Genomic DNA, 13,017 nt, shown 5'->3' on the forward strand with positions numbered 1-13,017 from the left:
TAAAAATCCCAGAATAATCAGACACTCACCATAAACAAAACTTAAAAACCAACATTGGTTCTTTCATATCTATAAGCAGAAGACCTCAAGAGGGAACTTGCCACATTCTATATTTTTCCTCACACTACATGAATATTCAGCGTAAAGCAATTTATTGATTAATACTAGGAGCTTAAATTTAGATAGCCACTTAATAGGAAGCCAATGTAATTATTGGAAAGTTGGAGAAACATGTTCTCATTTGGGCAGAGCCATCAACAAGCGAGCATCAGAATGTAGCAGAAGTTGTAAGACATGTAATAGTTTGTCAGGTAAACTGACACAATGATTACTACAATAATCCAGGTGACCCAATACTAAATATTGTAGAATTGATCTGAACACTTGCATTGGTAGGATACATCTGAGCATATGTTTGTTTGTATAAAAACACCCTTGCCCACTTACATATATGCAGCTTAAATATCAATTCAGAATCAAACATAACTCCTGTGCTACGTCCCTCCGATAGAACAGGCATAAAAAGATTCTCAGCAAAAACTTTGAAAGGATAAACACCAGAACAGAGTTTTCCAATCCAAAGAAGTTTAGTCTTTGAGACATTTAAAGATAATTCATTTAAAGTCAACTATAACTTAAGTTTAGCTATACAATTTCTGAGAAATAATTCAGTTAATCCTTAATCATGGGGAATAAACAGCTTAATATCATCTGCATATATATAAAATATGATACATTGAGATCCTTAAGAATGAACAACAATGGGGCTAAATAAAGGTTGAACAGGACCAAAGGCAGCACCGAGCCCTGGGGTACTCCAGAGAGCAAAGTCCTACAGGAAGATAATTGTTCACCTAATTGAATGCACTGTTTTCTGTCCTGCAAGAATAATTCAAACCACTTCAAAACAGTTTCAGAAATCCCAATGATATTCAAATGAGAAATAAGAATGCTATGAACCACACTATCAAAGGCAGCTGAAATATCTAACTGCACTAATTCTCCATTTCTGCTTTGGTATAAGATGTACTATATTGTGTCTGACAGAGAAAGTAACAATAATTCTGTATTGTGAACCTTTCTGAAACCAAATTGGTTACTATCCAGAACATCATAATCAAACATGTACTCTTCTAATTGCAACAGAACACTTTTCTCTAACACCTTAGCAAGCATGGGCAAATTCAAAATAGGTTGATAGAAACTTCAGCATTAGAAACAGTTGCTATTTTTCATACCAGTCTAACAGTAGCACATTTCAACTGAAAGCCCATCAGACCACCCAAATACTCTCAGGTCCCTTGCATACAGACTGTTGAGCACAGATCAGTTGACAACCAGAGAGTTGAGGGTTGCTCTGGGTCACATGGTAGCTGTGATTCACATAGTTTCACTAACCTGCCTTCACATATGACTCTTGCGGTGGGATCTCCACTCCCAATAGGACCAGCTGACAACTGGTCCCTGACAACTGAAATGAGAATTTCACAAGAAATGAAATGGGATCTGTGCTGACAAAAACAGCCCTATATTGTTCAGGAGGGAGCACCCCCTCTGTCTACTTCCTTGCCAAGTTACATAAGCAATGGATATCTCCACAAAAGGTTGGAGGGTCCAATGGGGCCCTTTCGAACTCAAGGAACATGATCATTCATAGAAAGGCAATTTCAAGTAAACCTCCTAGAACTGAGAGTAATCAGATATGCTCTAACAACTTCCACTTGCTTCCTTCAAGGAAAAAGCATTCTCATTCAAACTGTAGCCATGTACTATGTGAACAAACAAGGGACATAGGTTAATGGACCTTATGCCAAGAAGTAATAAAGATATGAGAAAGGGCATGCAGACATCAAGCCATATGGCAAGCAATGTATTTTCCAGGGATTTGGAACATGTTGGCAGATTGCCTCAGCAGAGGTTTTGGCCTCACGGATGGTTTCTACAGCAATCACTACCCAATAGATTGTTCAATCAGTGGGAATTTTCAGCCATCAAACTACTTCAGAGCAAAACAGAAAACATGAATGTTTTTGCTCCATTCTTCACAACAAGTCCAGACCCACTAAGGATGTTTATTTGCTCAGCTGGAATGCAGATTTCATTTATGCTTTCCACCACTACTGCTGATAGGCAGAGTGGTGTAAAAGATGCTCAAAGACCTAGTCTGTCTGATCCTTATAGCTCCAGAATGGCCCAGATACATTTGGTTTGCATATCTGGTACAGCTGTCTAACAATCCTCTGATCCCTTTCAGATCAGACCCATCTTTATTAACTCAAGAAGAATCCTCTATTTCATCTGGCCTTGACAGCTTGGATGTTGAGTGCTCAATAAACACCAAATTTTCATTACCCAAGGAAGATGAGGACATCTTACTATCTGCCAGAAAACCATCAACTAGAACAGCCTACAGTTTTAAATGGAAAAGGGTCTTCTTACTGTGTCAACACAATATCTTGAATCCATTTGTATGTGATTGTGAACCCAAAGTGCTACTGATCTATTTGCTCATTTTGTCTGTTTCGGTCTCAACATCTCATCAGTCAGAGTACATCTCAGTGCGATAGTGGCTTACCATGCTCAAATTGAAGGTAAACCTATCTCAACTCATCTGTTAATATTCAAATTCATGACAGGCTTATTGGCATACTAAGCCTCCAGTCATAAAACCAGCTGTTTCCTTGGATCTAAATGTGATTCTGGAACAATTGATGAAGCCACCAAATGAATCATTGGTGTTGGCTTCTCTTAAGTTTCTAACTTGGAAAATATGATTCCTGGTAGCAGGAACATCAGCCAGAAGAGTACATTAGTCAGAAGAGTCAGCAAGCCTTTTACACAAATTTGCAACAATAGGATACTGCTCCACATTTGCCCAAAGTTTCTACCAATGGTAGTATCAACTTTTCATATTAATAAATCTATCATGTTACCTACATTCTTCTTGAGGCCACACACACATGAAGGCAAGAAATCCCTTTATATCTTAGGCTTTAAAAATTCCTCAGCTTACTATAAGAGAAGAACTCAGCCTCATTGTCAAACTTCTCAACTATTCATCTCTTATGATCCCAACAGCCTGGACACAGCAGTAGTCAAATATACATTGTTCAGCTGGTTAGAGACTGCATCCCACACATGCTACCAAGCCTACAAATTACAGACACCATCAAGATTCATCAAGTTAGAGCCATGGCTGCATCAGTGGCTCATCTATGAGCCATTCTACTTGAAGAAATTTGCAAAGCAGTTTCCCATTATTGTCTGGACAATCTCTCAAAGAGTGACAGTAAATTCGCACAAGCAGTTTTGCAGTAATCCACTCTCCATGATGGGGTCCAAGTTGCTTATTCAGTAAATGTTTTACTGCAGCCTTCACCTTGGGACTCCTCACATGCTATGGCTAATTCAGCCCTGCTTGTCAACAGAGAAAGCAAGGTTGCTTGCCATTAATGGTGATCTCCATAGACAGCCATGCTAAATTCCTGCCCACCTCCTTGGAGAGTTAATACCTAACTAGACTTAGCTCTAAAACTGACTGAAGGAGCACATGAAGCAACATCCAAGTGAGAATTCCCACACACACATATAGCAGAGCAAAAGCTCTACTAGCTAAGAAAGAGAGGTCTGTTTGAAGCCACCAGATAACGTCACATACATGTCATGGCTATTTCATCCTGCAGTCTACTATTTATGGTAAACAAACTTGCTTTTCTCAAAAGATTATTTGTATTGCTTAGCCAACATAAACTGATTATTTTAAAATGATAAATGTGTTTTATAGAAAGTGATAATTTTCAACAAACTAGCATGTTTAATTTGGATAGCATCTAGTATGATGCATTCATATCTAGGAAGGAAAAACCTAGTAGTTTATGCAACAGGAAAAGTTGTATTAACCAAGAAGTGTCAATAGTATTAAACAAAACAGGAGTTTTCTGTTGTCTAGAAGTATCAATAATATAGAGAAATACATGTCCTAGTGCTAGGATAGTGTAGTTGATAATGTACTGCATATTTTGTAATTTCCTATACATTGTAATATATACTTACAAATTTAAATAGTTCAGATAGTATAAAGAACATATATGCATTAAATTTACTATCATTAATATTGTGGCAGTATAATTGGAAATGCAATAATGCATTATACAGAGAAGGAACAGAAGTAATGATTACAAAAGATTAAGTATTTCAAACATAAATTTGATTACATATAATCTTACATGCATATCTGTAGTGGATGGGAACTTAGGAGAAATAAAAAGAATATAATATATTGAAAGTGTACTTAGCCTACAAATATATATAAACACTGGTTTCCTATATGTCATAAGAGTTCTGTATTAAAATAACTCTTTCCGTATAATAAGAGGTAGTATTAGAAATAGTAAAAATGATAGACACATTATAATTACATGAGCAATGATATGTTACATTCTGACTTACCTCTGAATATCTCCAAGAAGAGTATCTATTACAAGTCACTACAAAAATTACAGGGGGCTAACTTCTTAGTTATTTGTAACATACTGTGAGTTTTGAACTTCACAGTTTGTAGTAGTTTATTTCTAGAAATGCATATATTGCTTATAACATTTAGAAAAAAAAACTCCCCTTATAACCTAGAGTCTGATTTAAATTCTTGAAATAAACAGCATAAGTTAATATTTTAATTTATCATTTTTTATTATAAACTGGTTTATAATGGGCCCAAATCAAATTTTATGAATCCATTTATTCACTAGAAACCACCCACTATATAAGCCTGTATCATGTCTGATTCAGACAGAAATATTGGACTGCCTAAGGTATATTGTGTGCACATAAATCCCAAACTAACCAATCAGAGAGGATTCATGGATTGTACAGATGACATCATCTTGCAGAGTCCAATATCCCGATCAGGAATAGGCCCATAACGCACATTTCTTCCTAGTTTAAAGCAATTTGTTTTGTTATGCTGTCTAAAATGAAATTGCTAAGTAATAAGGAAAACTGTTTCATTGGCAGCACTCTCACTGATAAAACAGCATTTCAAAGAATTTTAGAGGAAAACATATGAAAGATAACAAACAGGAGCTAACATTGGATTAAATGACAGCCAGCATTGGATTGAATAAAAAGTGTTGGGTGTACGTTGCTTCCTTTAATCATAACAAAAGAAAACATGTAACTATGAATAGTAAAGATAAATTAGCCTAGGCCTAGAACAAACAATGCATGTTTATTCAGCATGTTTACCAGTTAGGTCTTGTGACCAGAATATATAAGCCATTGCAAGAACCAATTTCCCACAAAATTATTTGAAATGGAAGTTGCCTGATATGAATGATATCCAGTGAAATGAATTCATATCTTAGACTAGCAATCCTACATATAAAATAGCACAAATTTAGTAATACATATGCATGGGCATGTCGCTAATCTTATTGAAGACTTAACCAAGCTTTCTATGCAACTAATATCTCTCATTAGCAGTGTTCATGTAAAATGGCTCTTTTGGAAAAAATAAATCTGAATGGATTTCATTTGGGTTAACCCTTAAAGTATTACTAATTGGAGATGTATACAATACTTAACTTTACTAGCCCCTTTAACATACCTGTAACAGAGTACCTACTTTAGAAAATTATGTTCTCTCTCCTCCCTGCCCCCAAACCAGGCTTCAAAGTTAACATTCAGCAAGTGAAAACCAATCTATATTAAATTTTGCTCATGAGGAAGAGACATGCAAGTCCCACTAGAATAAAATTCTGCTGTAAGCCTGATTAATAAAATTCAGTACCTTTTCTATTTCAGTTGTATAACGGGACTCATGTTTCATTAGTTATGAGTTCTAAAAATAAAATGTTAGCTTTTAATTTGTATATTATGTGAGAGAGATTTAGCTTGTAGAAATAAAAGTATGTTAATATTTTAAAAGTGTATTAGAAATATTTTATACTAGAAAATGGAATGTTTGTATCAATCAGCCACTGGAACTTCACAGCAGATGTGGCAGTTAAAAGATAAAGAAAAACAAACAAAAGACATGGGTTTCTTTTTTTAGTGTGTTTTGTAATTCTATTCTCTAAAAGCAGTAGTCTTCTCAATAGAGAACTCCAATGTCAGAGTAATTGTTTTGGGGCTTTTTGAATGACCTTGAAATTGACGGAGGACAAATAACAGGTCAAGGATATTTGTCTAACAATAAAATCCTCTGCTGGGGTCATTGATTAATTAGTCACATTAGCCTCTAGGATGTGAAACTCAAAGATATACAAAAGAAATTATGAATATCCCAAGAGTTGGCCCAAATGTCTTCTGTTTTTAACGTTTTTATTTGTAGCATGAAAAAATGTGCCTTGGACTAAGTATATCCAGATTATTAGTCCATTTGCACGTGGCATATAATAAATTTGCACCCTAATAGAAATGTGTTTACACTTTAAAAATGGGAAAGTAAAATAAATTAAAATATTACAGTTAAAGTAATAAAAATGCTGTATTGTAGCTTGTGTAGAGCTATCTGGGAAACTAATATGAACTATTAAAGTAAACCATTATATGTGGCATTCTGGGGTTAAATGCCTTAAATCTCAGCCATTTCTTTAAGGGTTAAAAGTTTGTACCTTGGCTTTCAAAGCATAAAGACAAATCTAGTCAACATTTCCATTTGAGCCGATTGAAGCTTATTTGAGCACTGCTCCTTTAACTGTATGCCACATGTCCTGTTTCCGTGTGCAAACACAGACTAGCCATATTCATGTGTAATTTGTTTTTGAGTACAGTGTATTGCTCTTTTCTTAAACTTTTTCCCTTTTTCTTTCTTTTTTTGTCAACTTTCTGCATTGGCAGAGCATCTTGGGATTGGATTTATGGGTATGGACCAATCATTCCTTTTAGCCTGCAGATTTTAAAGCCTAAAAGCTTAAAACCTTTTTTTCCTTCAATTCCTAACCAATTTCCTTATGCTTTAGAAGGGATCATACAGCTATAACAGCATTCTTTGTCTTCTTTCTATCTATGATGAACTTACTGGGATAGTAAATGAACGTAGCAGACATTTTTTCATATATCTCCCAGCTGCTTTGCATAACCATCAGGGCATATCACACATTTACACTATTGCAATATTATTTTACCAAGTTACATTTCTTCATCTAATGCTGAATTATGAAATAAGCCTGTAAAATGTATCTACCATAATAGCCATCATAATTTTAAAATCAACATATCCAAAGTTAGATAGAAACTTATATTCTTTTAACTTTTGCAACATAAATGGCAATAAAGTGTTCAGCATGTTCTAGAAAGACAAAACTTGCATTATCTTTTGATACTTTGTTTTGTGTAACATTTCCACGGGCTTTCTTGCTTAGTAAAATCACAATCTATTCTATATATAATACAGAAGAAGGCTTGTTTTATTATTATTATTAACATAGAAACATAGAAATGACGGCAGAAGAAGACCAAATGGCCTATCTAGTCTGCCCAGCAAGCTGCGCACTTTATCCATTTTTTTCCCCTTTTTTTTCTCTCCCACCTGTTATTATTATTATTATTATTATTATTATTATTATGTGTACTTGCCCACCCTGAGTAGTCAGTGGTAATGCTAAATAAATTATATGTGATTGAATGTTGCAGAATAAATGGAGGTTAAATAATCTACAAAGGGTTTTCTGTATAAATATTAAGGGACATATTTTCAAAGCCCTACGCACGTAAATCCATAGGATTTACACGCATAGGGAGGGTTATGTGCACTGGGCCTATTTTATAAAGGCCCAGCGACGTACGTAAAGCCCCGGGACATGTCTAAGTCAGGGAGGGAGTGGGGCAGGGCAGGGCCAGAGGCCTCCAACACAGCGGCCATTTGCCGCTATGTTGGAGGATCGTGTGCCAGCAGGCTGCTGGCGCGTGCAACTTGTGCCTGCCCAGAACAAAGGAAGGGGAGGGGGTTAGGATAGGGCTAGGGGGCGGAAGGGTTAGGGGAAGGGGGAAGGGAGGTTAGGTTATGGAGTTAGGAAGTTCCCTCCGAGGCTGCTCCAAAATTGGAGCGGCCTGGGAGGGATCGGGGGAAGGCTGTGGGCATTGGTGCGTGCAAGATGCACTAGTGTGCACCCCTTTGCGTGGCCGACCCCCAATTTTATAACATGCGCACACCAGTGCGAGCATATTATAAAATCGGGCATCCATGTGTGGGCGCCGGGTAGTGTGCGCACATGGACACCTGAGCGTAGGTATTAAAATGTACCCCTAAGTTTCAAAACTCCTTAAAATTGTTCTTTGTGTCAGTGGTAGTGAGAGCTTTGAATTAAGTGGCATTAGGAAAGAGGTTGGATTCACACTGTAGTATGAAGAAGTCTTGTTCCAGGGCAGACTGACTTCCATACCCAATCATAGAGTCTGTATGAATCTTATCAATTACATAAGACTATCAACTACTTACATTTTCCATATGTTTTCATTTCCATGTACCATAGAGAAGGTCAGTAGATCTTAAGAAATACTGGCAAAATAGGGCTACAGCTTTATTAACAGCATACAGTATTACAACAAGTTAAAGGTTAGTATGAAATGCATACAGGGCCAGGTTTTCCAACCTGGCACGCACAAATCTCTGCCGATTTTATAACATGCATGTGCAGCCGCGTGGAGCCCCGATGGCTTTCCCCATTCCCTCCAAGGCCGCTCCGATTTTGGGAGCTTTTCTTTCGCCCCCCAACCTTCCCCTCCCTTCCCCTATCCAACCCGCCCCCCAGCCCTACCTAAATCCCCCCCCCTACCTTTATTTAAGATATGCCTGCCTCTGGGTAGTTGCGCGTGCCAGCCAAGTGCCGGCGTGTGATCCCCCAGCCTAGCGGGCCTTTGAAGACCTCTGGCCATGCCCCTGTCCCACCCTGGACCGCCCATACCCCGCCCCTTTTTTCGAGCCCCGGGACATACACATAGGACTACAAGCCCAAAGCTAAAGCTCATAAGAACATAAGAAATTGCCATGCTGGGTCAGACCAAGGGTCCATCAAGCCCAGCATCCTGTTTCCAACAGAGGCCAAACCAGGCCACAAGGACCTGGCAATTATCCAAATACTAAGAAGATCCCATGCTACTGATACAATTAATAGCAGTGGCTATTCCCTAAGTAAACTTGATTAATAGCTGTTAATGGACTTCTCTTCCAAGAACTTATCCAAACCTTTTTTGAACCCAGCTACACTAACTGCACTAACCACATCCTCTGGCAACAAATTCCAGAGCATTATCATGCGTTGAGTGAAAAAGAATTTTCTCCGATTAGTCTTAAATGTGCTACTTGCTAACTTAATGGAATGCCCCCTAGTCCTTCTATTATTCGAAAGTGTAAATAACCGAGTCACATCTACTCATTCAAGACCTCTCATGATCTTAAAGACCTCTATCATATCCCCCCTCAGCCGTCTCTTCTCTAAGCTGAACAGCCCTAACCTCTTCAGCCTTTCCTCATAGGGGAGCTGTTCCATCTCCTTTATCATTTTGGTTGCCCTTCTCTGTACCTTCTCCATCGCAACTATATCTTTTTTTTGATGCGGCGACCAGAATTGAACACAGTATTCAAGGTGTGGTCTACTGCCAAACTAGGTTACCTGAACAGTTGGTGATGATCTGGTTGTGATGAGGTAATTGTACCTTGTGGATTACTTCCAGCTGTATTCACAACCTGCAATAACACTAGGCTGTACAGGTACCTAAGGCTGCTGCTGAGTGAGCAGTGCTAAGCTCCAGAAAGCCTCAACACTTCATGATGGTATTGCTAATAGTCTTGATTCCCATGGAGCCAACTCTGACATAATATGAGATAGAATGATACCTGGAGGTCTAGAATTCCATGAATCCCCTTAGCTGCAACAAGCAAAACAACCCATCCTTCCCCTACCACATATTTCATTTTACAAATGGATAGGAGAGTAGGAATGGTAATGAAAACGCCCAACATCAAGCTGCTCCAGTGGGTGACTGAAGTCCTCAGAGCCTGCCAATGTGAGGACAGTCCCATGAAGAGACCTGATTGATTAGGTAATCCACCCAAACACCACAAATGTCTTCCCACCAGCCTCATTAACCCAATGGGAAGAGAAAAGGTGACAAGGTCGCGAGCTTGACAGGATTGGAGTGGTGGCTCAGCCACGTTATTATAACCTTGTCGATCTGGGGCTCCCTATATAAAAACAAGAATCAGTAAAGTAGTGCAAAACAGTAAAATCACCATCAAATGAATAAATTTATAACAAAAACAACCAATAATATTTCAAATAGGAAAAATAATAAAATATAATATAACAGTAATTAAATACTTGGGATTGCAAACACAATTGTGATTTTATCAGAAGACCAGCAGACTTACAAGTCACACATATGGTTTACATGACCATTCATAGTGCTGAGCAGAACAAACTTTCCAGAGCTTTCTGGTAAAGGCCAAGATCTCTAATTTATTTATTTATTTGTTTGTTTGTTTCAGTGTTTTATATACCGTCGTTCCAGAAGATTATCACAATGGTTTATATTATCAGCATTCATGTTCTTGGTCAACAATCATATACTGTGTGTCAACATTCACATTCTAGATTAGCACTATAACATACATATTCTAGTTCATATTCATACATATTCTAAGACATCACAGTAGCAAATATATAATCTAGATCATATTCATGTATTTTTAGGTCAACACAATAGTAAATACAAATTCTAAATCTGCTAACAATACACTTTAAATCGTTCATCACTTATTGCTCACTCCATTACCATTATCTCTGGTACTGACATTGAAATTATCAGCATACTGGTATTTTACATTAAATCATATGCATTTCTAAAGAGCTATGTTTTCAGTTCTTTCTTGAAACTCTTTCTTTCTTTTATCTGATGTAATGACTCTGGAAGAGAGTTCCACAATTTGGGTCCCGCTATGGAAAACATTTGTTTTCTTATTTGCATTAGGTATGTGTTCCTAGTGGAAGGCACCATAAGAAGTCATTTGTCCTGTGATCTTAGGGCTCACTGTGGTGTGTAATGTTGAAGTGTCACTCCTGATAAACATGGGTTAATAATGTTGATGATGTTGAAAATTAGAGTTAAAACTTTATAGTGAATTCTGGCTTGTACAGGAAACCAGTGCAGTGCTATCAGCGAGGGGGTGATGTGTTCAAATTTCCTTGTCCCTAGTAAGAGTCTCGCAGAGGCATTTTGAAGTAGCTGTAGTGGTTTTAGTAGACAAGGGAAGGCCTAGTAATAGGGAATTGCAGTAGTCCAAGTTTGAGAATATAAGTGTTTGTAGGACGATGCGGAAGTCCTGTATTCTTAGCAGTGATTTCAGCTGATGTAATTATTCTCAGCTTGGAGTATCCTGTTTTGATTAATTTGTTTATATGCTTTTTCATATTGAAGTTCTCATTGATCTGAATTCCTAGGTCTCATACTTGTTCTGAGGGAGTAATGTTAATAGTTCCTAGGTCTAGGGTTGGCAGTTTGATCATCGTTTATCTCTCCTTAAACATACAATTTCTGTTTTTTGGGGGTTTAGAGTTAATTTCAGTTGAAATAGATTTTGCTGTGTGGCCTTCACATGTGTTGACAGAGACGACACCATTTTTTCAAATGTTTTTTCAAAAGGGATGTAGAATTGTTTGTCATCTCTGCATTTAGGAAGAAGTTGATTCCTAGATTTGCTAGTAATGCACATATAGGCAGCAAATAGATTTTGAATAGTGTGGCCGAGAGTGCTGAACCTTGGGGGACACCTGTATCGATTGGGAAGGTGTCAGAAGTATGATTATCCAGTTTGATTTGGAATGTCCTATTCTTCACAACCAATTTGCACCCAGGCATGTAAAATGCTGCTTCTACTGCATAAAATCAGGGAATTTTAAAAGGGTCGCACATCCATGCCATTGCCATTTCACCATTTTTTCACAACCGTCTCCAGTTATGATCTAAGTCTTCCAAACCCCCCTGGTTTAATAGCCTGCACTGCCCTCAGTTACTCTAGAACAGTGGTTCTCAACCCTGTCCTGGGGACCCCACCAGCCAGTCGGGTTTTCAGGATACCCACAGTGAATATCATGAGAGAAAATTTGCATGTTATGGAGGCAGTGCATGCAAATGTTCTCTCCATGCATATTCATTGTGGATCTCTTGAAAACCCGACTGGCTGGTGGGGTCCCCAGGACAGGGTTGAGGAACCACTGCTCTAGAACCTTTAAAACCCTCCGAAACAGCTGTTTTTTTTTCTGACTTACACACCTCTTCCATAGCAGAAGTAAATGTACATGGCAGTGGACCTGGCCCGCACACCCAGGGTAATAGGTAGATACGTGCACATCTCTTGGCCCTGCTCTGGAATTTCCATGTTCTGCCCAGATCACACCCAAGCCCCACCCCTTTTGAAACACAATGAGATTTGCAATGCAGCCTGAGATGTATATTGCATCTCCGAGTTTTGAAAATTGGGTGGGCATGTGTAAGCCCGATTTGTGTGCACATCCCTTAATTGGATGTGTGTACTGGGCTTTTAAAATTCACTTTTATTGTGCTACATCTGCTTTGAGTATGAGAGGAACCTTGACACAGATAGTTGTGAAATCTGTTTCAGAAAGTTTCCTAGGTATCAGGACAGGTTCAGAGGCTATTTTACTGGCAAAGTTAAGCCTGTGTCCAAGAGGTTGACCTCAAAGCCTTGACCCATGGCCTGATAAGTTGATCACAATTGCACTTGTGGCAAGGCCTCACTAAAGAACTCCACAGCCCTTGTGGCAACTTGCTCCAAGCATAGGGCCCAAGAGTTGAGTCAAGGACTGATCTTCCTACTCAAGTATAAGCAAGAGCTAAAAAGACTTGCACTGTGAACAAAAGGCAACAAGTTCCAAGTCTTGAGGAATCTCCCTGTCAGATCCTAGATGCATGACTCTGAGATCCTGGACATGATGGAAGTTCCACTCATTCTGATGCAAGCATGCTTGACAGTTAACTCAGCCTCCTGCAGAAAGA

General features: G+C 38.3%; 1 protein-coding gene across 7 annotated transcripts in view; it reads left to right on the forward strand.

Annotated features, from left to right (window-relative positions):
* The window catches only part of NRG1 (neuregulin 1), a 550,039-nt gene that overhangs the window by 464,729 nt on the left and 72,293 nt on the right, over nt 1-13,017 (forward strand). For 4 of the 7 annotated variants that reach the window (XM_029601714.1, XM_029601723.1, XM_029601728.1 and 1 more), the window contains one exon: nt 6,841-6,864. The exons of the other annotated variants lie outside the window; for them this stretch is intronic. In XM_029601714.1, the coding sequence (XP_029457574.1) occupies nt 6,841-6,864 (24 nt within the window). The remainder of the gene's footprint in view (nt 1-6,840; nt 6,865-13,017) is intronic. 7 annotated transcript variants of the gene reach the window in all.

Source organism: Rhinatrema bivittatum, chromosome 1, assembly GCF_901001135.1.
Source record: "Rhinatrema bivittatum chromosome 1, aRhiBiv1.1, whole genome shotgun sequence".
Lineage (NCBI taxonomy): Eukaryota > Metazoa > Chordata > Amphibia > Gymnophiona > Rhinatrematidae > Rhinatrema > Rhinatrema bivittatum.